The 27,822-nt window shown below is 43.8% G+C and overlaps 1 protein-coding gene across 3 annotated transcripts in view; it reads right to left on the minus strand.

Annotated features, from left to right (window-relative positions):
* The window catches only part of CUL1 (cullin 1), a 106,464-nt gene that overhangs the window by 61,786 nt on the left and 16,856 nt on the right, over positions 1-27,822 (minus strand). For all 3 annotated transcript variants that reach the window (XM_067041936.1, XM_059074274.2, XM_059074273.2), the window contains exon 2: positions 5,724-6,025. In XM_067041936.1, coding sequence (XP_066898037.1) covers positions 5,724-5,863 — 140 coding nt within the window. In that variant the 5' untranslated portion in view covers positions 5,864-6,025. The remainder of the gene's footprint in view (positions 1-5,723; positions 6,026-27,822) is intronic.

Genomic DNA, 27,822 nt, shown 5'->3' on the forward strand with positions numbered 1-27,822 from the left:
TCGGTATGCGGGCCTCTCACTGTTGTGGCCTCTCCCGTTGCGGAGCACAGGCTCCGGACGCACAGGCTCAGCGGCCATGGCTCACGGGCTTAGTTGCTCCGCGGCATGTGGGATCTTCCCGGACCAGGGCACGAACCCGTGTCTCCTGCATCGGCAGGCGGATTCTCAACCACTGCGCCACCAGGGAAGCCCTAAATAACTGTATTTTAAAATGCATGTTCTGTACTGAAAATCTAGAAAGCACAGATCAGTTTTTTTTTTTGTTTTAAATCATCTATAAGCCGAATACATGCGGATAGCCACTTTCAATACTACGGAACGCTTTTCAAAAGCAGAGAGGACGCCGTGAGGGATCACAGCACACAGACCACTTCCTACCCTGCTCTCCCCGTTACTACGAACATTAATACATCAATAGTCAATGAACAGTCTTCAATGAATTTTTAATGGCTGTTTATGGCTATTTTATACCAAGTCCTTCATGTTGAAGGTTGAGGTTGTTTTCTGTTGTTTCCTATTATTAAAGTATTCCGAACAACCTTGCACATGCAATTAGGACACGACTATTTCCTTAGGACAGAGTTACAAGTTAAAAAATCACCAGACCAAACTACATTTTTATGTCTTTATACTTCTAAATTTCTCCAGAAAGATCATAGCAAACTAACACTCCCACCCAACTGCAGGGGCTCCAGCTCCCTTCGCTCTGGCCAACACTGGCTACGACCATTTCTTTAAAAATGTTTTCAACAAGGTAAGTTTAAAAAATTTTTAATTCTTCATTTCTTTAATAATTAAGAGGTTGAAAATTTTCCTATATGCTTACTGACCATTTGCATTTCTTCTTTCTGTGAACCAGTTACATCCTTCAGAACCATACTCTCAAAGTATGGACATATATATATATGTATGAACATATGAACATATATGTACATATGTGTGAACAGTAGCACACACTTGGAGAAAACACTTCTGTACGTTTACGTTTATCTGCTGTGAGCCATGCTCATTAGGTGGGCAGAATCGGATGGATGTTCGACCCCTGAATAGAAAGTAGACACACGATGAAAGATGTCCAAATACCTTCACAGCAGACACGGATCATCATTAACCTACGGTGAAAATAGTCTGTGACTCTTTCTGTTTGATCCGATTTTCTACAAGACTGAGCTCCTACGAAGGAAAGAGAACTCTGGAGCAGGCCGGCCAAGAAGAAAGGCCGCCACCTGGACTACTGGCCCTGCCTCCACGGCTCCTGCAGAGGAGCCGGCGGCGACCTGAGCATAGTGACAGCGACAGTGACACGACGGCCCGGCTGGCGGGTGATGAGCTGCAGCAGGACCAGCACATCCTGGCGCGGCGGCCTGCAAGGCCTACGCCGCAGGCTGCCGGGGGCCCGGCAGACTCGCCTGGGTGAAAAAGTGCCCCAGCCGCACGGATGGTGAACTTAGTCACAGAGTTCCGGGACAGAGGTTAACTGAATTCTGAATGCCCTTGTGTTATAACTGACTGAGAGGCGCAGTCAAGGCTAGGAAACAGAACTGTGATCCTTCGTGTACCGGTGCGGGAAAAAGAACTTTGAAAAAGCAGGCTAAGGAAACAGAATAAACTAATTCAGCTCACAGCACTACAGGGTGGGAAAACCAGCCACTTTTCAGTTTCTGAGAACTAACGCAGGCAGAGAGAGAAAAAGAGAAGGACATCAACAGGGAAGTTTAAACTGACTCCAAGGGAAGCTCAAGTTATGATCTGAGATGAATAATGACTTCAGAACAAAAGAATTTTGACCTGGAAGTGAGAGGCAGGTAGACCTGGGGCCTAGCAAAACCAACAAACTTAACCAGATGGCCCGATGTCTAGACTAGACCAGACCAGACCGGCTGCTCTCGGTTATGCCACAGGGGTCCCCTCATCACACCGCACTCCCTTCACCAACATCTGCCTGCGAGTCGGGACCCAGGCCTGCTCTCTGAGCTGGGCACAGCACCGGGAACATACTGGTGTCAGGAAACTTCATTACCTATTTCAAGTTCGAGAGAAAGGAAACCTACTATTATTTACCCACCGGCAGAGAATGTACCCCTACATTTTACTGCAGAAAAAAAAAAAAAAAAAAAGTTGCTGCATGTTAACTCCACATACCTAAGACATCAGAGAAAATCAGAACTGAACGTAAGTGCTGAGCAGACACACAGTGAGGAGCAAGAGCTTCAGGCTAAACTTTAGAAGAAAAAGGAAACGTGTGTGAAATGGCTGGAAACAGAGTTAATTGAACTAGATCTTTCTGACTGTAGATGCTCTGGGACCTTTTTTTTTTTTTTTTTTCCTTTCCCCAAGTTCCCTTCTCTTTCCTTTGCCACTTTGAGTTGAAAAATCGAGAAAAATGTTTATGCTGTATAATAACCCACCTTCTTGTTATAGCACCAATAAATGCCAGGGTTCCTAAAAGCTCGAAGAATATCTGTTTCACATCCAGAAGTAGGTCACTTTTCTCTAGAAAACATGTCACATGGTCCTCCAGGATGAACGAAGGGTTAAAAATCTAGCTATTAGCTACTGGCTACAATTATGGGGCCAGGATCCCTCATTTTTCTCTCAGGCAGTCTTCCTCTGCTCCCTTTCTGACCCACTCTCCCGCACGAGTCCTGATAAGGCCAGGACTTTGAAGGGTGACACTGCAGCAGGGGGATGCACAGTTTGCTCCTTCTTCCTGGGACTGAAAGTGCCTCCCGGCCTGAAACACCAGCTCACAATCCAAAGTGTTAAATCACCTGTCACTGGAGACCAGCCTGGGGGAGATTATTTTAAAGGGAGATGCAGTTAAGCGGTTACATGGGAGGCTGAACATACACCTGAAAGAGAAAACTTTTATAAATACTGTTATGTAAACTGAGGCTGGGATAAAACTGCGGCATGGCGACACACAGTTTCCAAAAATACTGTATGTTAAATAACTGAAATGGAAGTGTAGATGTGTTCTAGAAAACTGTGTCAGATGACTCAAGGTCGTCTATTTAGGAAAATAACACTGATGTTAAAAATGCAGGTAAAGGGGGGAATAAAATTTTATGATTTTCAGTAATTAAATTAATAAATACAAACAGACATTCTGTTTCATCTGTATTCTAAAAGTTAATCATTAAGAGTTGATCAAACCCTCTTCTTTGGAACTTCATAAGAAAAATATAGAAAATACTTTGGGAACAGTGATTCATTCACATACAAAATCCGAAGGCCATATAGTGAGTGGATAAAGGCAGTTTCTAGATTCAGGCTACTAAGAATTTTAGACAGGCACCATCACTGCCCAATGGTTGCTATAACAACTAGGCAAGTTACTTGCGTTTTGGAGATCAGGTTTCTGACAGCACTAAAGGAGGGCTGCTACCACCAACCCCCGTGGGTGATATAAGCCTTAAATAACATGTAGACGGTTCTTAGCACAATGTCTGACACACAGGACTCAAATGGTAGCTATGATTTCATAGATATTATTTCATAATATCTAAAGAATTAAAGTCAGATGCTCTAGACTCAGTTCAGATTCTCCACTCTTATTAAATATATGCAGTTATTATTTTCTCAGACAAAACTGGAAGAAAAATACTCAATTTAAGAGTAGTATCCCTAAAAAAAATTAAAATTGAAGGTGTCAGAACTACAAATTATAATTATTTGTAGAATAAAAGAATTTAGTAATTGCAGCAAGCAGACAAGTCTACTTTCTCAGAGTTCTAAGAGCAAAACATTTGATTGGGCTAAGGACCAATGTGAGCTGATCAAAAATTACAACTAATAAATCCCCCAGAGACAAACTAGCAGCTGAGTTTCCATGATGTCTACACTACTGCTCCCCTGTTGTTTGCACACCGGGAATCCAACTAAGTGCCTTATCTTCTCACAACTGGAATCACCATCTTTACATCAATTACTTACAAGAATTTAAAAAACAACAACAGCAACAACCCATCATACCTAGCAAACCACAACCCTCTTGAGTGGGTCAATATCCTCTCATTTGCAAAGATTCTACTGTCCTTAGAAGTGTTCTACATATCACGACCCAGCAGTTCCACTCCTGCATATGTATCTAAGAGAATTAAAAACACATGTCCACACAGAAACTCATATACAATATTCATAATAGCCAAAACGTATAAACAACCCAGATATCCATTACTGATGGATACGCAAAATATGGAATATGCATTCAACTCAGACGTAAAAGGATGAAGCCTGAAGACATTATGCTGAGCGCAAGAAGCCAATCACAAAGGCCAGACGCTGTGTGAGTCCATTTATGTGAAATGTCCAGAAGAGGCAAATTCACAGAGACAGAAAGTAGGTTAGCAGCTGCCAGGACCTGGGGGAGGACAGAATGGGAAATGACTGCTAATATGGGTACAGAATTTCTTTGGGGGGGTGGGGCACAGGACGGTGATGAAAATACTCTAAATTTAGACAGCGGTTACGCTTGCACAACATGGGACTATACTAAAAACTGCTGCATTGTACACTTAAAAAGGGGTGAGTTTTTTGGGTATGTGAATTATATTTCACTAAATCTGTTTTTTTGTTAAAAAGTATTCTACAGTGTAAGTATATACACATTTATGAATATCTGTACATACCTACAGTAAGGTTTAAATTTAGAGATAGATATATAGTTTCATATCTACTTAAATTAATGTTAATTTTTTCAGATTATAAAACATTAGCATAGTTGAGGGCATACTGGAATATCGCATAACCAAGTTTGACAATCACTGATACATATTAAAGATTTACTTAAATCTCCAATGAACTGGCAACTTTAAACTCCTAGAACCAGCAATCTGCTCTTTGGTGAGTTAGCTTAAATTGCAACTTCTTGTATTTGAATGGAATCAAGAAACTCTACAAGTTTGTAGAGTTGTCTTGGAGTCTTGGAGTACAGGCGTCCCTCGATACCTGTGGGGGACAGGTTCCAGGAACCCTCCCCGCCAACAATACCAAAACCCGTGGATGCTCAAGTTCCTTACGTAAAATGACTAGCACAGTTGGAGCTTCGCATCTGCAGCTCAGGAGGGCCAACTGTATACAACAGACAACGTATCCTTCGTAGCACACAGGGGGTCCCCTGCACCCATTGTGGACCACATAACAGTGAGTGAAACACTTGAACACATTATTTGTAAAAACAAGGCCATAACAGTACAAGTTTTGCTCTATGTAGTGACCCTTTAGGCGGGAGTCTGCAAACCTGTCCCATAAAGGACCAGACAGTAAATACACAGCTTTGTGGATCAGACCGTGTCTCATCCAAGCTATCCCACTCTGCCCTCACAGCATGAAGGCGGCCCGGCACAATATAGAAACCAACGCTCCCCACCTTTAACCAGCGTTGTCCCTCAGAACTTCCTGCGATGATAAAAGTAGCCTATTACCTACTGAGCACTTGAGAACACGGCTACCACGACTAATGATTTCAAATGTAAACAGCCACGTGCGGCTACAGGCTGCTGTCCTGAACAGCACTGCTTCAGACTACCAAGTAGCCAATTTCACCTCCGCTCAAAACAAAGAAGAGTAAATGAGTTAACTTTTAAAGCAAAAGACGAGTCTTATATTACAGGATAAACTGGAAGAGAACACGTGACGTAAAATTTCTAACAACTCACAGATCAGACTAGTAAATAATCAAAATCCTAAGCAAATCCATCACAGCTCCAGCAGGAGGATACGTGTAGAGTTCCATGTATCTGGACTTCGCCATACTTTGCCTGGTATACACTTGCTGGATTCCGGCTCTGAGGTCGTCCCAGATCTGGTCAAGGCCAATCTGCTTCAGTCCATGGGGATTCTGACTCCTGTTGGATGACATCGTTGAGCAATATTCTGAAGTCGTCCAGTGCAGCAATCCTTATTCAAGGTACAGCTACTTCTCCATTAGATGAAAATATACAGTATCATTCCAAATTTATTCACAGCAGTTCAGAAAGGACGTCCTTTAAAGGCAGAGGATGAAATCTCATTGCAGGCAAACCTGAAGAAGAAATAAAGGGAACTAATGAATCCTTTTTCAACATCCTGCGTTGGGGAGGGAGCGGGGGTGGGACAGGAGGCCTGCCACATGGCAGAAACAGTCTGCAGGCCTCAGGAGGTACACTCTAATACAGAGAGTGTTCCTCTTTCTGTGTGGCAACACACTCCTATGACAGGGGCTGTGTGTGCTTACGGAGACGTTTAGTTCAAAATCATTATGACTACTAGCGCTCACAAGAAAAGCTGGGTAAAACCGACACAAGCACAGCCAACACGTTACTTTGCAGGCCTCCGAAAGGTATCGAAGCTTAAACTATATTACTTGACCTACGGAACAGTTAGACAAACTCAAAGGGAAAAAGGCAAAGGAAATTTCCAGAAAGAGAAACAAAAATAGCTACAACAAAAAGCCAAACATTCAATCTCGCTAGTTACCTGTGAATTTAAAACACTTCTCACTTAGCATCTGGCAGGATGCAAATGTTGTTGACGCTGAAGGTGAGGGAGATGGTCACTCGGCCTCCACTCTCCCCCACCCCCGGCTTCTGGTGGCCCAGCTCTCAGTTCCCTGCAATCAGGGATTGAACCTGGGCCCCGGCAGTGGAAGTGCCGAGTCCTAACCGCTGGACTGCCGGTGAATTCCTGGTCACTCCCTTTTCAGAAGAGAATTGGGCAAGCATTACCAAAATTTAAAACGTTCCCTCAATTTAGGGAGACCTGGGCTTGAAGCTCAGCTCCATACCTACAAATATGTGGTCTTGGCAAGTTACTTCTCACTGCTCTAAGCCTCAATTTCCCAGCCTGCAAAATGGGGGTAAATCTATTTAACACATAGTAAACACGTGACAAGTGGTAATGGCTATAATTTCTAAGTGAATGAAGCTACTGCAAAATACAATTTATAATGCCTCAGGATTATGGATCCACAGATAAAGAACTTCAGCTATCCAATATTGTATTAAGTCAGTACTTCCCAATACAAAACACTACAGACACACTTTAAGGATTGTCTATATACAACACATCAAAATGTGGAGGCTTTAAAACAAGTATTTCTGGTGCAAAACTAGGAAACACTGAATTATTTTAATGGCTCCAAAAAATAAATGTTGTTGGGACGCAAATGGTACCTGGAACAGGAAGAATGGGTCGTCAAAGTCTGCAAGGGATTCAGGGCATCCTGCAACTTCAAGGGCATTATAGAGCTCTCTGCAGGCTAAGACACATTTAAGGACAATGTAGGTCACGCATATGGATTAAGTCTGAACTTCGGAAGCATAAATCATCTCTAGTATTTATAACCTAAGCTATGGGACTTAATATTTTATGAAACCACGACATCATTCCTGATCCTGAAAATATTTTATGACATACATTCAAATAGGTATGTCCAAATGTGAAATATAATGATGTCTAATAAGAACGAATCCCCAAGTTTTAAGAAACTAACAACTCAGCAACCGCTTTGCAGATGTTTCCTCATATAATGTCAATCTGCCTTTCCTCTGCCTTGCATGGTACATACTAACGCCCCGCTTGACAGGAATCGGGGTACTGTGGACTGGCACGGCCACCCGACAGCATCCCTGCTTAAACCTACACTCCATCCCCTGTCACTTACTTAGTTTTTCTCTAAAGGGAAATTATCACTTTAATTTCCCAGACTCACAATTCAGTTAATTCCACCTTAGATCGTAAGCTTTCTCAGACCCATCTAGATGCTCTATTTACTTCCTTTCCTTCTGTAATTTCTACTAGCAATGAAAAAAATGTTCAACTTTCCCCATTTTTTTAAACTCATTAAAAAATTTTATTTATTTATTTATTTGGTTGTGCTGGGTCTTAGGTGCGGCACGCGGGCTCCCTAGTTGTGGCATACACGTGGGATCTAGTTCCCCGACCAGGGATGGAACCCGAGCCCCCTGCATTGGGAGCGCAGAGCTTTAACCACTGCACCACCAGGGAAGTCCCTCGACTTTCCCCATTTCTATCTTTACCTCACCTTATCATTTCAACTGGGTACCTTAAAAAAGTAAATTCAATTATGACACATACGCATAGGATGGGGATGTATCAACCCTTCTTTCTTCAAACCTCCACAGGCCAGTCACTCACAACGTTCATCTCCAGCCCAGACTTCTCTGAACTCCAGGCCTGTCTCTGTAGCCAGTTCACATCTTCTTCTATGTCTCGATCCCAGCAGACCCACTACTGGACTCAGGACCTTCCTCCAACCTCCATTCCCCGCCAGTGCTGCCCACCTTGGTACGTGGCAACTCCACGTTCCCACACACCAGAAACCTGGGAATAATCCTATCGCCTTATCCCTCATCTTTCACATTCAGCTGCTATAGATTTTAACTCTCAAGGTCATTTCAAATCCACTCACTCACCTCTATTTCCTCTTCCAGTAATCATCACCATCCTCTCCTACCTGGACCACTATTTTCATAGTCTAAACTGGACTCCCATACCTCCCAATATTTATGTCATTCCCCATCTATTCTTCACATAGCAGTGGAGTCTGAAACTGTCACTCTGACTAGGCTGTCATCCTGAGAGCAAAGGCAGCCGAAGCAGAGAAATCCTTACTACGGCAGAATCACATCTCTCTCCTCGTTTGCCTCTTACAAAACTCCCCCTTCACCCGCTGGGGGACAGCCACACAGACTCTGTCCTCCTTTCTTGGACACGCCAGTCCCCTCTCCACTCCTGAGCATCTGTGCACTTGCTGCTGCTTCTTCCCGGAAAGCTCCTCTTCGTCAAGTTCTTTTCCAGCCACAGAAGACACACTAGGGAACTCCCAGGCGAGGTTCAGGTTCGCCCATTTCCAGGCCTCTCCCGTCTTAACTCTCACTCAGAGTCGACACTCCACGGCTGTGTCTTTCCTGGGACCCTCTCTCCCCGTGGCGGTGAGAAGGACCCCCCGGGCACAGAGGCCGCCTCCTTCACTCACCACAGTGCCCCTGAGCCCACTTCAGAGCAGGCACAGAGCTCCATCAGTGTCTTGCATGGATAAACCAGAGAGAAAATTAAGGAATGTTTTGAAAGGACTGAGAAATAAGGAAATACCAGCATCATCGAGCATCTAAACTCGCTCCAAATCTCCCTGTAGCATCTCCACAAATTCTACCTTGTTCCCTTTCAACTTTTTCCTTCAAACACTAGATTTTAGGCTAAAATTTATTTCTTGCTGTTTCATTTAGTCATGTTTTATATTATCCTGGTCACGGCAAATGTGTACATATTTTAACACAGTTTTTAAACAGACTCAAGAGAGTTACAGAAATTTAGTGACCATTAGTATTTAACAAATATTTAGTAGAAGCGGCCCTGTGCCAAGCCCTGTCCTCTGCCCTGGTGAGGTACTGTTAATAGTAAAGCAAAGCAGACGGGGTCCACTTCCACGGGATAAAACATCTAAGAGGTTACCATACACATCTTTGGTGTATAACCCACCTGTAAACTGGAAACTTTACGTACCAGGCATTTGTGCCCAAAGTGTTTGCTCATGAGAGCCGATTACAGTCACAGGCGATTAGAGGCTAACCTTAAAAGATGGTTCTGGCCCTTCCTTCTACAGATGAAGAAACGGACTCAAAGCAGCAATCAGAGCTGATCAAGGTCACAGCGCTAGGAGGTGGCAGGACCCCAGGCCAGAGCTCTGGGTTCTCAAGCCAGTGCTCCCCGGCACTCCAGTCTGAACTTCAGATTCTTCGACTTTTAGGTGTCAATAAACAGGGAAAACACTAACAGAGCCATAAGAAAAACAAAGAAACAAACAGATTCACCAGGTACCTATTAATGTTACAAACCCAAACAGCTCCAATGAAAAGAGTTGACTGTCTGAAAGAACAAACCAGTCCTAATCGTATCAATATTAAATCTATTTAAATATTTTGAAATTTAAGAAAGCTGGATTGGAGAAAAAAAAAAAAAAAGCCTGACTTTTTAAACTAAGAACACTGCAAATATCAGAGCAGTATGAAGTCAGGGTAGCAACTGTCATACCAAAGTCACCCCGAACCCTGCCCCAGAGGCAAGGTGAAGACACACCAAAGAAAACGGTCAGTGATTTCCCCCACAATACCTCCTTGTCCTCGCTGAGCATCAGCACCCAAATGTGTTCTTTCTTCCTCGTATTGTACATCTGATTCCAGTTATAAGCTTACTCTATCAAGAGTCACTGGTATTTTAAGATCAAAAACAACCTTTTCACGTTAAAATGTCAAGTCTACTTTATTACGCACGTTCTGTGTCTAGGTCTACACGTGGAAGTCTGGTGCCACAGCAAATCTCAGCTTACATGGAGACTAGGCCGAAAAACCAGCAAAGTATTCTACTCCGGCTTTCAGGTACTTTACTGTTTTCCCTTTTAAACTGCTCATTCCCTTTTTCTAGCTGTCCCCACTGAGACTCCAAAATTCATATAGAGTCGATCCAAGGTTCACAACAATTCACATGCCCTTATTGACTTAACTGAGAAGTCTGAAGACGATAACCTTATCTTAGAGTTTTAATATCCCCCAGTGAGCCTCACCATTTATATATTTAACATTTACCACTTATACTACAAACTAAATCTAAAGGGAAACGTTAAAAGTAAGTACATCAGAAAAAGGTCCTAAAAATCAGGTCACACGGTGGTAGCAGCTGACCTGCTGGTCTCAGGCTGGGCTCCCTGGAGCAGATGCTGGGACAGAGTTTAGGGCCGACACCTGTGAGACGCAGCGGGGCAGCAGGACCGGGCAGAGGAGGAAGGGAACTGTGAGGTGGTCCCCACCTGGCAGGCAGCTGGGTGCCTAGCACTGCCCGGACACGGCACGCAGGGCTGCAGAGGCAGCCCTTCTGCTCCTGCCAGCTCAGTCCCCGCAATGGGCCGGGCAGGGCGGCGCTAACTGGAGGCCCCCTGCCGACCATGCGACCATGCACAGGAGTCCAGTCTTTCCCTGATGGGGCACCTGGGTGGGGCCCAAACGGACCCAAGATGCTTTGCTCATGGAGGTTTCCACCTTGGGGTGTGTGCGGGTTTGTGTGTCTGGATTTCACCTGTTTACGCAGCACTCAGTGTCTGACTATAAAACTGTCTGGAGTAATAAAGTACAATAATAGAGGTGCCCATAAAAGACTGGCTTAGGGGCTTCCCTGGTGGCGCAGTGGTGAAGAATCCTCCTGCCGACGCCGGGGACACGGGTTCGAGCCCCGGTCTGGGAAGATCCCACAGGCCGCGGAGCAACTAAGCCCGTGCGCCACAACTACTGAGCCCGCGTGCCTAGAGCCCGTGCTCTGCAAGCAGGGAAGCCACCGCAGTGAGAAGCCCACGCACCACAACGAAGAGCAGGCCCCGCTCGCCGCAACTAGAGAAAGCCCTCACGCAGCAACGAAGACCCAACGCAGCACCCCCCCGCCGCCCCCGCCAAAAAACCAGCCTGGCTTAACTGTCAATGTTGAATTTTCAGGAATAAACCACTTTACAAACCATATACCCTCCATCTCATAACCAGGCCATCAAAAACTATCAATAATTTTAATCCGACCTCCTGAAAAGTCAGAGGCGTAAATGGCTTTGGGGTAAGGGCTAAAAATATTTTCCCAATAATTCACATCATAGAGCCAAAAAACTTAGGATGTCCAAGAAGCCGAGAGATATTCACAACCAAATGAAACGAAATATACACTTAGGAAATCGGGCGGTTTCCAAAAGTACTCCTGCTACAGCACGTCCCTGGCGTCACAGGGTTTACCAACTGCAGGGATGAACATCCAGGAGGAACACTCAAGTTTTCGGAGGTGGAATCTGCAGATCTGCCACTTCACCGTTCGGAAGCACAGGCCCGAGCACAGGAAACCAAGGCACAAAATGCAGCCAAGCAAGGGCAGGAACCGGCGGCAGAGCAGGCTGCGGCGCCCCGCCCCGGAGCCCGGCTCAGAAGCCTGCAGGAGCGCCAGCGCTGCTCACCCGCCCGCCCTCCCTTCACCTTCCCCTCTCCCAGAAAGTAAGATAACAGGGCGGAACCCAGGAGCCAAAACAAACAAAGCCATCTAACAGAAGGGAGGTTGTCTATTTAAGGCTTTGCCCCATGGAACACTGTTGTTCCAAAGGGGTATGAAAGCCAACAGAGTCGATGTTAAACAAGTTTTCTAACAATTCAAATTGTGAGCGAATCAGCCTGCTTCTCAAGATTAATGGTGCCTAACTAAGATTCCTTCGTTGAGTACAAGTGTGAACCAACCAAATGACCTCCAAGAATCCAGCAAAATACATCCTCTTTGATATCAGTAACTCAGTTTCATTAGTAAGGAAAGGGCTTTCTTAAGAGAGCACTTACCACAGCCGTCTACAGACACTGACTGCTACGTCAACGGAACCGATCATTGAGGGAATCTGGGGAAATGCTAGCTTTCCTGAAGCTAAATATTTTGTTTGCTGCAAGACTTCAGAGGCCTTGATAAGTGAATGTCTTATGAATTTCCGTCAGAAAAACAGTAGAAAGCGTCTCCTACTCAAACTGACTTGGCCAGAGCATATTTTTTCCTGAACATATCTCAGGACTGGATTTTCAAGAAAACACTAATGTTTCAAGGAACAACATAACTTTAAAAAAAAGGGCGGGGGGGTAAATCTGTGCTGATCCCTACAAGGTCCTAACTCTCTCGGGATCAACCAGACAATGTTCTGCAACTCTGCCATTTAACAAGGAGATAAACCTCACTTCACTTAACGGAATACGCCTCACTGGATTTGTGAGCATATGCTGTTCTACTGTTCACCACACCAGCACCCTGCTAGAGAGCTTCTAGGTGTTGACTTCTTAACAGTTGTAAGTAACCCTGCAACAGGCAGCCTCCCATGCATTTCTCTTCTCTGAGCGTACTTTGAGCATGTATGATAAACGCCCACGAGTACCTACAGGACAAACGGACCATGGAACCATTACCAGGACAGGACACATCAGAGGGAAGACAGGCGGGGGGGGGGGGGGGGGGAGGGCTCACTTTCGGACCTGGTGGACCTGAGGTGCTTGAGGGCTCGTCTCTGATGGGCGCTACTTGAGTCTGGGAAGCAGAGTCAATCAGAGAAATTACAGAAAAAGACAGGCCCAAACTGAATCCCGAGGAGCATTTAGAAACTGACTAGATGCTGGGGAACCCGCAGAGCCTGTACCTGCAAAGTTACAGCCAAAAGCAACGAGACCTAGCCTGGAGGCCAGAGCAGGCCACGGCTGGCTGGGCCCAAGGAGGTCGCTGCCATTTACGTCCTGTGTGGTCTTGGGTAAATCACTTCATATCTATGAGGGTCCGGGTTGAATGCGGCAACGTAGTGTTTGATAAATGCTAGCTGTTATTTCCATCATCATGACAGTATCCGAAATGTAGCTTCTGTCTTTAGCTCTATGTACGTCACTGGGGACCTGAGCAAGGCAGGTTTCACTGGTTTTAAGAGGAGGAATCAAACTGGAGTGGGCTGGGAAGGACAGAAATGCAGACTATCTTTAGGAATTCTGGCCATGAAGGCGTGAAGAGGCTGGAAGGGGATGCGACAACCAGGGAAGGCCCGCATGTCCTCATCCTCCCTCCAGAGAAGGAGCGAGGGGCGGGAGGGCAGGGGGCTGTGGCTGGGAGGGGCGCAGCTGGGCGGCCAGGCCCCTGCGACAGCACGCTGGCCGCCGCAGGTGGGCTGAGCAGTCGGGCAGCACCGGGGGACGAGCGGAGCCCCCAGACCGCCTTCGACGGGAGCCCGTGGGGTGTGGAGGGAGAGCGACGGCCACACCTCGGCTTCGGGGGCCTTAGTCTCTGAGGAAGAGCAAGGAGGCCAAAGGCGTGTGGAGAGAGGCTTCCGTCCCCAGAATTGGGCTCCAGAAGGTTCCATGAAGCACCAGGTGGGGAAAGAAGGGAGGGCGGGGAGGACCAGGGTAGGAATCTGGGTCGCTGGGGACAGACGATGCAGCTACGGGGGTTAGTTCAGAGATGGGGAGAACCTGGGGAGACACAAGGGGACTGAGGCCTCTGGTTTCAGCAGAAGGGTGGCTTCCAATTTACGGGACGGGGCACGGCCCTCGGCCAGGACCACGTCTCACCAGCTAAGCTCAGGCATGCTCCTCATGTGTTATATAATTCCCCCAACAAGTCCTAAATGCAGAACAGACAGGAATATAAGTTAAGACTTCAATTAACGTAACTACATTTCTACTCTAGGGGAGAAACCCGCAAATTTAAAAATAATAAAAGAATTGTGTCCCCTGCTCAGTTTCGCCTTCCAAACTCAAAAAAAAATCCAGATACCACTTTTGTCTATTAATGCAGTCCTGATAGTTGCCTGTTCCTATAAATTAAGACCAAACACACTTTAGCAGATGCTTTTGCACAAGCCAATGTTGAATAGTGTAAAATAAACAAAGCAAAATCACTCAAATCAGAGTTGTAACAGGAATACATGAAACACGGTTCTTCAAAAAGGCCACAGCTGCTTCAGTTAGGTGACTGCTTTTGAAAAAATGTAAAAAGAAAAAAACAAAGCATGGACTTAAACTGTTATAGTACCTTCTAAAAATAAAGCATTAGAGTAAATGAAAATAGTTAAAAGTCACTGTTAAAAAATAAAAAAAATAAAACAAGGCGAAATGTAGCTTTTCTAGTTTAGTAACATTCTAAATCCGATTAAAATGTGAATGATCCTGGGTATTTCTCAGTAATTACTTATTTTCTAACACTTGGTTAAAAGTATGCAGAACCCCTGGCTTTCACCAGCAGTGTGGCACGTAAGATATGAAATGTATGATAAAGCAGTGATTTAGACCTAGAGGAACATTTGCCCATGCACACCAAGAAATATGCAAACATGCATTTGCCATACGTTTGTAAGAACAAGAAGAAAAATGCAAACCTACAAACAACCCACAAGTTCACCGACAGGAGAATTCACAAATAAACTGCAGGACAGTCACACAATAGACCACACACAAATCAACTTTGGCTACTTCAACACAGATAAATTTTAGAAAGAGTCTAGAGCGAAAAAAGTGACAGAGGAATTCATATTGTACGATACTATTTTTATATATGAGAGTTAAAACAACAACAACAAAAAAAAACACAGGAGAGAAAAGCCAAGGAACTCCTGGGGCTGCCAGAAGCTGGAAGGCAAGGAAAGATCCTCCCCTGATGGCCTGGAGGGAGCATGGCCCTGCCGAAACCCTGACTCTGGACTACAGTTTACAGAACTATTCAGGTCATGAATGCATGGTCTTAAAACCATATTAATGGGAGGAACCAAGATGGCGGAGTGGAAGGACGTGCTCTCACTCCCTCTTGCGAGAACACCAGGATCACAACTAACTGCTGGACAGTCAGTGACAGGAGGACACTGGAACTCACCAAAAAAGATACCCCACGTCCAAAGACAAAGGAGAAGCCACAATGAGACGGGAGGAGGGGCGCAATCACAGTAAAATCAAATCCCATAACTGCTGGGTGGGTGACCCACACACTGGAGAACACTTATACCACAGAAGTCCACCCACTGGAGTGAAGGTTCTGAGCCCCACATCAGGCTTCCCAACCTGGGGGTTCGGCAACAGGAGGAGGAATTCCTAGAGAATCAGGCTTTGAAGGCTAGCGGGATTTGACTGCAGGACTTCGACAGGACTGGAGGAAACAGAGTCTCCACTCTTGGAGGGCACACACAAAGTAGCGTGTGCATCAGGACCCAGGGGAAGGAGCAGTGACAGCATAGAGACTGAACCAGACCTACCTGATAGTGCTGGAGGGTCTCCTGCAGAGGCAGGGGGGTGGCTGTGGCTCACCATGGGGACAAGGACACTGGCAGCAGAAGTTGTGGGAAGTACTCCTTGGCGTGAGCCCTCCCAGAGCCCGCCATGAGCCCCACCAAAGAGCCCACGTAGGCTCCAGTGTTGGGTGGCCTCAGGCCAAACAACCAACAGGGAGGGAACACAGCCCCACCCATCAGCAGTCAAGGGGATTAAAGTTTTACTGAGCTCTGCCCACCAGAGCAACAGTCAGCTCTACCCACCACCAGTCCCTCCCATCAGGAAGCCTGCACAAGCCTCTTAGATAGCTGCATCCACCAGAGGGCAGACAGCAGAAGCAAGAAGAACTACAATCCTGCAGCCTGTGGAACAAAAACCACATTCGCAGAAAGATAGACAAGATGAAAAGGCTGAGGGCTATGTACCAGATGAAGGAACAAGATAAAACCCCAGAAAAACAACTAAATGAAGTGGGGATAGGCAACCTTCCAGAAAAAAACCTCAGAATTATGATAGTGAAGATGATCCAGGACCTCAGAAAAAGAATGGAGGCAAAGATCAAGAAGATGCAAGAAATGTTTAACAAAGACCCAGAAGAATTAAAGAACAAACAGAGATGAACAATACAATTAACTGAAATGAAAACTACACTAGAAGGAATCAATAGCAGAATAACTGAGGCAGAAGAACGGATAAGTGACCTGGAAGACAGAATGGTGGAATTCACTGACATGGAACAGAATAAAGAAAAAAGAATGAAAAGAAATGAAGACAGCCTAAGAGACCTCTGGGACAACATTAAACGCAACAACGTTCACATAATAGGGGTCCCAGAAGGAGAAGAGACAGAGAAAGGACCCGAGAAAATATCTGAAGAGATTACAGTCAAAAACTTCCCTAACATGGGAAAGGAAATAGCCACCCAAGTCCAGGAAGCACAGCGAGTCCCATACAGGATAAACCCAAGGGGAAACACGTAGTAATCAAACTGGCAAAAATTAAAGACAAAGTAAAACTCTTGAAAGCGGCAAGGGAAAAACGACAAACAACATACAAGGGAACTCCCATAAGGTTAACAGCTGATTTCTCAGCAGAAACTCTACAGGCCAGAAGGGAGTAGCATGATATACTTAAAATGATGAAAGGGAAGAATCTACAACCAAGATTACTCTACCCAGCAAGGATCTCATTCAGATTTGATGGAGAAATCAAAAGCTTTACAGACAAGCAAAGGCTAAGAGAATTCAGCACCACCAAACCAGCTCTACAACAAATGCTAAAGGAATTCTCTAAGTGGGAAACACAAGAGAAGGAAAGGACCTACAAAAACAAACCCAAAACAATTAAGAAAATGGTCATAGGAACATACATATCGATAATTACCTTAAACGTGAATGGATTAAATTAATGGATTAAATGCTCCAACCAAAAGACACAGGCTCGCTGAATGGATACAAAAACAAGATCCATATATATGCTGTCTACAAGAGACCCACTTCAGACCTAAGGACACATACAGACTGAAAATGAGGGGATGGAAAAAGATACTCCATGCAAATGGAAATCAAAACAAAGCTGGAGTAGCTATACTCATATCTGATAAAATAGACTTTAAAATAAAGAATGTTACAAGAGACAAAGAAGGACACTACATAATGATCAAGGGATCAATCCAAGAAGATATAACAATTATAAATATATATGCACCCAACACAGAAGCACCTCAATACATAAGGCAACTGCTGACAGCTGTAAAAGAGAAAATCGACAGTAACACAATAATAGTGGAGGACTTTAACACCTCACTTACACCAATGGACAGATTATACAAAATGAAAATAAATAAGGAAACAGAAGCTTTAAATGACACAACAGACCAGATAGATTTAATTGATATTTATAGGACATTCCATCCAAAAACAGATTACACTTTCTTCTCAAGTGCGCACGCAACATTCTCCAGGATAGATCACATCTTGGGTCACAAATCAAGCCTCAGTAAATTTAAGGAAATTGAAATCATATCAACTATCTTTTCTGACCAAAATGCTATGAGATTAGAAATGAATTACAGGGGGAAAAAACATAAAAAACACAAACACATGGAGGCTAAACAATGCGTTATTAAATAACCAAGAGGTCACTGAAGAAATCAAAGAGGAAATCAAAAAATACCTAGAGACAAATGACAATGAAAACACGACGATCCAAAACCTATGGGATGCAGCAAAAGCAGTTCTAAGAGGGAAGTTTATAGCTATACAAGCCTACCTCAAGAAACAAGAAAAATCTCAAGTAAACAATCTAACCTTAGACCTAAAGGAACTAGAGAAAGAAGAACAAACAAAACCCAAAGTTAGCAGAAGGAAAGAAATCATAAAGATCAGAGCAGAAATAAATGCAATAGAAAGAAAGAAAACAATAGCAAAGATCAATAAAACTAAAAGCTGGTTCTTTGAGAAGATAAAATTGATAAACCATTAGCCAAACTCATCAAGAAAAAGAGGGAGAAGACTCAAAACAATAAAATTAGAAATGAAAAGGAGAAGTTACAACAGACACTGCAGAAATACAAAGCATCCTAAGAGACTACTACAAGCAACTCTATGCCAATAAAATGGACAACCTGGAAGAAATGGACAAATTCTTAGAAAGGTAGAACCTTCCAACACCGAACCAGGAAGAAACAGAAAATAAGAACACACCAATCACAAGTAATGAAATTGAAACTGTGATTAAGAATCTTCCAACAAACAAAAGTCCAGGACCAGATGGCTTCACAGGTGAATTCTATCAAACATTTAGAGAAGAGCTAACACCCATCCTTCTCAAACTCTTCCAAAATATAGCAGAGGAAGGAACACTCCCAAACTCATTCTATGAGGCCACCATCACCTTGATACCAAAACCAGACAAACATACTACAAAAAAAGAAAATTACACACCAATATCACTGATGAATACGGATGCAAAAATCCTCAACAAAATACTAGCAAACAGAATCCAACAACACATTAAAAGGATCACACACCATGATCAAGTGAGATTTATCTCAGGGATGCAAGGATTCTTCAATATGCACAAATCAATCAATGTGATATACCATATTAACAAACTGAAGAATAAAAACCATATGATCGTCTCAATAGATGCAGAGAAAGCTTTTGACAAAATTCAATACCCATTGATGATAACTCTCCAGAAAGTGGGCACAGAGGGAACCTACCTCAACATAATAAAGGCCGTATATGACAAACCCACAGCAAACATCATTCTCAATGGTGAAAAACTGAAAGCATTTCCTCTAAGATCAGGAACGAGACAAGGATGTCCACTCTCAACACTATTATTCAACATAGTTTTGGAAGTCCTAGCCATGGCAATCAGAGAAGAAAAAGAAATACAAATTGGAAAAGAAGAAGTAAAACTGTCACTGTTTGCAGATGACATGACACTATACATCGAGAATCCTAAAGATGCCACCAGAAAACTACTAGAGCTAATCAATGAATCTGGTAACGTTGCAGGATACAAAATTAATGCATAGAAATATCTTGCATTCCTATACACTAATGATGAAAAATCTGAAAGAGAAATTATGGAAACACTCCCATTTACCATTGCAACAAAAAGAATAAAATACCTAGAAATAAACCTACCTAGGGAAACAAAAGACCTGTATGAAGAAAATTATAAGACACTGATGAAAGAAATTAAAGATGATACCAACAGATGGAGAGATATACCATGTTCTCGGCTGGGAAGAATCAATACTGTGAAAATGACTATACTACCCAAAGCAATCTACAGATTCAATGCAATCCCTATCAAATTACCAATGGCATTATGTACGGAACGGGAACAATTCATCTCAAAATTTGTATGGAGACACAAAAGACCCCGAATAGCCCAAGCAGTCTGGAGGGAAAAAAACGGAGCTGGAGGAATCAGACTCCCTGACTTCAGATTATACTACAAAGCTACAGTAATCAAGACAATATGGTACTGGCACAAAAACAGAAACATAGATCAATGGAACAAGATAGAAAGCCCAGAGATTAACCCACGCACCTATGGTCAACTAATCTATGACAAAGGAGGCAAAGATATACAATGGAGAAAAGAGAGTCTCTTCAATAAGTGGTGCTGGGAAAACTGGACAACTACATGTAAAAAAATGAAACTAGAACACTCCCTAACACCATACACAAAAATAAACTCAAAATGGCTTAGAGACCTAAGTGTAAGACCGGACACTATAAAATACTCAGAGGAAAACATAGGAAGCACACTCGTTGACATAAATCACAGCAAGATCTTTTTTTGATCCACCTCCTAGAGTAATGGAAATGAAAACAAAAATAACCAAATGGGACTTAATGAAACTTCAAAGCTTTTGCACAGCACAGGAAACCATAAACAAGATGAAAAGACAACCCTCAGAATGGGAGAAAATATTCGCAAATGAATCAACGGACAAAGGATTAATCTCCAAAATATATAAACAGCCCATGCAGCTCAATATTAAAGAAACAAACAACCCAATACAAAAAATGGGCAGAAGACCTAAATAGATACTTCTCCAAAGAAGACATACAGATGGCCAAGAAGCACATGAAAAGCTGCTCAACATCACTAATTATTAGAGAAATGAAAGTCAAAACTACAATGAGGTATCACCTCACACCAGTTAGAATGGGCATCATCAGAAAATCTACAAACAACAAATGCTGGAGAAGGTGTGGAGAAAAGGGAACCCTCTTGCACTGCTGGTGCATCTAAATTGATGTAGCCACTATGGAGAACAGTATGGAGGTTCCTTAACAAACTAAAAATAGAATTACCATATGATCCAGCAATCCCACTACTGGGCATATGCCTAGAGAAAACCATAATTCAAAAAGACACATGCATCCCAATGTTCACTGCAGCACTACTTACAATAGCCAAGTCATGGAAGCAACCTAGCTGCCCATCGACGGACGAATGGATAAAGCAGATGTGGTACATATATACAATGGAATATTACTCAGCCATAAAAAGGAATGAAATGGAGTCGTTTGTTGAGACGTGGATGGATCCAGAGACTGTCATACAGAGTGAAGTAAGTCAGAAAGAGAAAAACAAATATCATATATTAACGCATGTATGTGGAACCTAGAAAAATGGTACAGATGAACCGGTTTGCAGGGCAGAAGTTGAGACACACATGTAGAGAACAAACGTATGGCCACCAAGGGGGGAAAGCCGCGGTGAGGTGGGGATGGTGGTGTGCTGAACTGGACGATTGGGATTGACGTGTATACACTGATGTGTATAAAACTGATGACTAATAAGAGCCTGCAGTATAAACAAACAAAAAAACAACTAATACTAAACTTTCTTTGGGTTATTTATATGGAAATATGTTAATATAAATGTTTCAGACATTACATGAAATTTCTAAAAATCTTATATGTTCTGGTATAATGTTATAAGTCATAATTCTAGTTATTACTTTAAAATGTATATCTCAGAAACAACTGAATTTCCTTGTCAACTGCATTATTATGAACTTTCATCAAATCTTTAACCATGGTCATTTTTAAGTCTTTTGACATTTACAGACAGTTCTGGGTGTACTATGATGCTTTCGCAAAAATGTTCCTATAAAAGGGTTTCATCTTCAAGGAATTCATGGAAAAGACTGACAAGTACAGGTTTCTGGTAACTGACCATACTGCTGAACTGAATGAATAAGCATTTTCAGAACTCTAAGGGAAAACTGATGAATTCATAAAAGTGCTAACAAAAGATCAAGATGAAAAAAAATTAATTACATGGGACTGAGTGAACTGATGAGGATGATTATAATTTTTGTGACTTTGTGTTTGAATAAAAAAAAAAATCCCCTCAAAACAAACAAACAAAGAAAACACAGGAGAGAAGGCTCGCACTCCCCTGAGAGAATGGGAGGACGGCCTGGAAGGTTCAGCTCAGGGCTGGGTGAGGCACTGGCACCCACGTTTACTGGCTCATGTTTAAAACCAAACAAACAACACCCCCCACCATCCTCGTCAGACAGATACTCTTGTGGGTGAAATGATATGATGGCTGGATATACACTTTAAAATACTGCAGAAAATAAAGCTGAGTGATAGTTACACTGTAGTTTCTATTTTCCATAATTAAAAGCTCTGCAAACCTACACAACATATGAAGTACAAAGAGAAAGAGCAAGAGGATTGGGGGGCACGACGTGAACTTTAGGACACGGATGTGGGTGGAGATGGGACCGGAACGTAGCACAGACCCAGGGAGCAAGCCCGCACTGGACACATCCTATTCCACAGGGCCGGGGGGTGGGTTCCCTACAGCAGTAGCTTCCCACTTGTACCCCTGGAACTACTGTGATGTTTAATCATGATCTAGTTGATACATACAAAGAAATCTCAGTGCCACTAGGAACTGAGACTGGAAAGCTCCCAACCTGAGAAATTCTTAAATTCTATTAGAAAGTCTTAAATTCCATTAGAGTTTTAAATGAATGTAACACCTGAGAGGCAGATCCAGACAACCTGGGTCTGACGGGCACACCTGGGATCAGGTAACACGGAAGCTTCGGGCTGTAAATTGTGCAGACAGTTCTGGTCAGGATTTTACTAGACTTCTACACTCTCACTTGGGTAATTCCGGTGGCACCACCCTCTGTGCACCTGCCACTCCAAGCTGCTCCTAAATCCAGCTCTCCCTCCTACTCTCCTTTCCCGGACCTTCCAGAGGCCACAAGCTCACATGAATAAAACGGAACGCCTCCCTCTCCGCCTTTCCTCCACCTTAGTCAACAGAAGCCTCAGTTGCCCGATTCAAACTCCTGGGGGTGATGAGAGCACCACCTGCAGACACATCTCCATTCACACAGCACCCCACGCAGCCCCTCTACCGACACTGTAAATTAAGGGTCATGCTTAGCCTCTAACTAACCCTCCTTCTGTATTTCCCATCTTGGTAAGAGGTCAGCTTTGACTCCTCTCTGTTCTTACCCCTGATGTAAAGTCAGTTCCGTCAACTCCCTCTTCTTCTTTTAAAAATTTGTTTATTTATTTTTGGGGCCTGTGTTGGGTCTTTGTTGCTGTGTGCGGGCTTTCTCTAGTTGTGGCGAGCGGGGGCTGCTCTATGTTGCGGTGCACGGGTTTCTCACCGCGGTGGCTTCTCTTGTTGTGGAGCACGGGCTCTAGGCGCACGGGTTGTGGCATGTGGGCTCAGTAGTTGTGGCGCACGGGCTTAGTTGTTCCGCAGCATGTGGGATCTTCCCGGACCAGGGCTTGAACACGTGTCCCCTGCGGATTCTTAACCAGTGCACCACCAGGAAAGCCCCTTCTTCTTCTCTTGAATCATCCACATCTCTTGATATCCACACAACTCCTAGAGTCCAAGAGGTATCACTGTCTCTCACTGGGGTCACTAACAAGTCTCCTCACTGCTCTCATCCTGCCCAGTTCACCCTCCACAATGGGGCCCGGGTTAATTTCTAACATGTACAAGCAGCCTTTCATTCTGTTAAATGAATTAACCCCACAACCCCCATCTACACTTTACCACATGACCACTTTACCGATAACCACCCAGGACAGTGTCCATCAAGTGGGACTGCATGTCGGTTTACTCGCCGTGTCAAGAAAGGACCCAGTATTTTCTGCAGGTCTCAGTGCTAGACCCTGTGGCAATAGCAGCTGGGATACGTTTTCTCACCGAATCCTTACAATAACCATATTCTCTGCATGGTACTATCAATTTCTTACAAATGAGGATAATCAGGCTTGAAGATGTTCAATCATTTGCCCACAGCCACTCTGCTAATAAGTGGCCAGTATTCACACCCAACTATCTGGATTCCAAAGCCACGTTCTTTCTGTCACCCGCTCCTCCATGTTGTTTCCACAGGAAGGTGGAGACTTCTTATTCCACTTCCTTAGAAAGTGTGCTATGAAGGCTTACTCTCCAATTTGAAATTACAACACGAACCACAGGAACCACGCAAAAAGGCAACTGAAAGCTTCATGTCGTAAGTGTGTCATGACGAGCCCAAAGGACAGCACACCCACAGGTCACGGAAGAGCTGGCCACCTCGGGAACTGGAGGTTTATTCACACTCACTTACTTCATTTGCATATTCATTCATTAGTATTCGAATGTTAATTCTTTAAAACTTTCACTTTTTAAATCTAAGGAATCTTAAAGAACAGGGGCTAATATCTTGTAAATGCAGACCAGGAATGCACCCATTCAATAATTCGGGATCTACTCGTACATCACCAGGAAGGGCATTTACTACCTCGGATAAGCCTACCTGATTTCACTACTGAAACACAAAGCTTGCAAAACTTACACTCACTTATATTATAAAATTTAAATATATTCTTCCATTTCTATACAGAACTAAGGGAACAATTACAATTAAGTTCAAACAATTACAGTTGACAAAAGCATAAAAAAGTTCCAATTGACATCTTAATAGACGGCTTTTTCTAGAGACATTAACTGAGTTTTTGTCTCCATTTAGTCATTCAAAACCTGTAAATCCACGGCTAGAAAGAGAAGCAAAAACACTCACCCAGACTGGAAGCGCGTTCTGCTTTTTCTCAAGCAACCAATTCACAGCCAAGTTCCCAAGACCTGAATGTATCGTAAGTGCTCGAACTGCCTTGTTTATGTCTTTACTCAAAGCTAGTGAGTAAACATTTGGGCCATTTAAACACCGAGTTTGGTTCTGCCTTGTTTATGTCTTTACTCAAAGCTAGTGAGTAAACATTTGGGCCATTTAAACACCGAGTTTGGTTAACATAAATTTACCACGTGACCCATCAATTCCGCTACGAGGTATTTACCCAAAAAACAAGACAACATATGTCCATCCAAAGACCTGTACAAGAATGTTCACAGCACATTACTTATAAAAGCCAGAAAGTGGAACAATCCAAATGTCCACTAACAGGTGAATGCATAAGCAAAATACCCTGAAGTCATATAAAAGAATACCCTCAGGCAATAAAAAGTGAAGTACTGATACACACCACAGCATGGACGGAACCTCAAATACAGTACGCTACGTGAAAGCCAGAAGAAAAAGGCCACATGGTACATGATCCCATTTACTACATGAAATGTACAGAAGAGGCAAACTGCAGAGGCAGGAAGCAGCCTCCTGCTTGCCTGGGGTGGCGGGGTTGGAGAGTGCAGACAGCCACATGGGATATTTCGGGTGATGAAAATGTTTTAAAACTGGATTGTGGTGATGGCCGCACAACTCTAACTTTACTAAAAATCACTGAATTATACAAGTGAATTTTATGGTATGTGAATTATACCTCAATAAAACTGTTAAAGAAAAAAGAGACAGCTTTAAAGCGTGCTAGCTATAAATCATTCTGGGTCAAATTCAGGTCATTCACGGAAAGGAATGTATCTTTGCAAAATGACCAGATTCTGCATATACAGGAGCCTTAGCATGAAAAACAGTATTATTGGGTGTTCTACTGGAAAGAAAGCTTTATTTAAGAACTGCTATTTAATATGTTACCAACAGAGGGGCTCTTATTCTCCTGCCACACAAATCATTTAAAAGACAGCTGGAAGCACCAGAGGAGCTGCCACATGGCAGAGGCGTTTTTACTGCCACAGTAAAGATAAAGACAGAACTGCAATAGAGTTCAGAGGGTCTGGAAGAAGTCACTCCCGGCTACCATGACAAGACGTCTCTACAAGCGTGTGCTCTGAGCGCTTCTGCGGAAGGACGTGAAGAGCAGCAGAGGAACAGGGAGGGCGTCTGGCAAGGGAAGAGCAGGAGGCCAGAAACCGAAACACAGGACGCTGAGCGTGGGATTCAGGCTGGAAGCGTCAGGGGCAGGAGGGGAGGTTTTCAGGAAGAGGACGTGAGGCCCTCCTTCTTCCTTTTTTTGGCTGCGCAGCTTGAGGGATCTTAGTTCCCCGACCAGGGATGGAACCCGGGCCCCTGGCAGTGAGCGTGCAGAGTCCTAACCACTGGACCATCACGGAACTCCCGCAAGGCCTTTATTCTTTATTTTTTTTTTAAATTTTAAATTTAATTTTATTTTTTTATACAGCAGGTTCTTATTAGTCATCAATTTTATACACATCAGTGTATACGTGTCAATCCCAATCGCCCAGTTCACCGCATCACCATCCCCACCCCCCCTCGGCTTTCCCCCCTTGGAGGAGGCCTTTATTCTGAGTGGGCAACAGAGGCCTGCAAGGTTCCAGGGCAGGGAAGTGACACGACTGCCGTGATTCTACAAACACTCATCCGACAGCTCTCTGGAGCTGGAGCGGGGGTGAGAGGGGACCTAAGGTCAGGGACACTAACTAACTCAGAGGAACAGCAATGGAAGAAGAAGAGGCCAGATGCGTAAAACCAAACCAAGCAGGGATGACGGGAACGTGGACCAGAATGGGTGGCGCTGGTGAGGAACGACTGAGGAGGAAGAGGGCGTCTCTCAAACCTGGACTTTCACATCTCCGAAAACTTACCTCTGGATTCCAGAATCTGACAGACGCTGCACTACAAAGTCAAAATGACTTAACTATTGCTGGTGCAGATGTTCACTGAGACAGATGGTGACTGGCCACATCTCGGGACACTGCAGGTGCACTGACCCTTCCACACAACAATCTCACTTCTAGGAATCTATCCCCAAGATAAACTGGCCAAAAACTACAAGAAGTTGTAAACTCCTCAAGTTTAGTCACACACAAGACTGAAAATCAACCTAAAATCCACCAAGAGGGGATGGAGCACTAAATTATGGCACACCCACATCACAAAGCATCGTACAGCTATCAAAAGGAAGGAGGGCAAGCCCTACTCACTGACGATACAGTGACTTCCTAGCGGACACAGTAGCTGAACAAAGCAAGGTACCCTGTGTGTGTGAGGGGAGGGGAGTAAATACGAACACACAGGGATAGATGTCTATTTTTCTTTTTGAAGAGAAACAAGGGGAGGATAAACCAAACACAAATACAAATGGTTGTTACCCATGGGCGGGGGAGAGGGGTGCAGGTGAGATTCAGTGGGGGTCCGTGGATAGAACTCAGGGTTGCAAACGCGGGTGGGGAAAAATGTACATCTTATTTCCCACTCACCTCTAACTGAAACCCGACCACTCCTCCAATCATGAATGTAGGCAGCAGTCCACAACAGTTTTAGCAGGACCTCTGGCTTTGCCACCAGGAAATCACAGGTATTTTCATTACTCCATGACAGTTATTGTCAGTATCATTTCTGCTCATCAATACTGTGGAATTACAGTACCGCGGCATAAAAATTTTTATACCTCAAATAGGAAATATTGGACCCCCGCAGTGGCACAGTGATTAAGAATCCATCTGCCAATGCAGGCGACACAGTTTCGAGCCCAGGTCCTGGAAGATCCCACGTGCCGCGGAGCAACTAAGCCCGTGCGCCACCACTACTGAGCCCACGTGCCTAGAGCCCATGTTCCGCGACAAGAGAAGCCACCGCTATGAGAAGCCCATGCACAGTATCGAAGAGTAGCCCCCAATCACCGCAACTAGAGAAAGCCCGGGCGCAGCAACGAAGACCCAACGCAGCCGAAAACGAATAAATAAATTTTAAAAACAGGAAATATTTAAAATACGTTAACGTGTAATTCTCGGGTGAAGTTTGCTGTTCTTTGTTGGACATCTTTCATGACTGAGAAAAGCAAAAAGTTACACTGTAAAAGTTATAAAAAACATCTATCTGTGAGCCATAGTTGGCCTATAGAGTATCAACCAATTGTGCTCTCTGCTTTAGGTAATAACTGGCAACAATATAATTGTAAATAAATAGGAATTCACAAGCACGAAGTCTCATGGAAGTTCTGGGTTAAGTGATGATCATCTAGACATTCATAAATCTGTTATTATAAAATTCCTTATGTCACTAAATTGAACACTCATTTAAAAAAAATTCCCATGCTGGAAAAAACCCAGGGGTAAAAGGGTTAAAGAGAAACTATCCAAAAGCAAA

Source organism: Kogia breviceps, chromosome 9 (genome assembly GCF_026419965.1).
Source record: "Kogia breviceps isolate mKogBre1 chromosome 9, mKogBre1 haplotype 1, whole genome shotgun sequence".
Lineage (NCBI taxonomy): Eukaryota > Metazoa > Chordata > Mammalia > Artiodactyla > Physeteridae > Kogia > Kogia breviceps.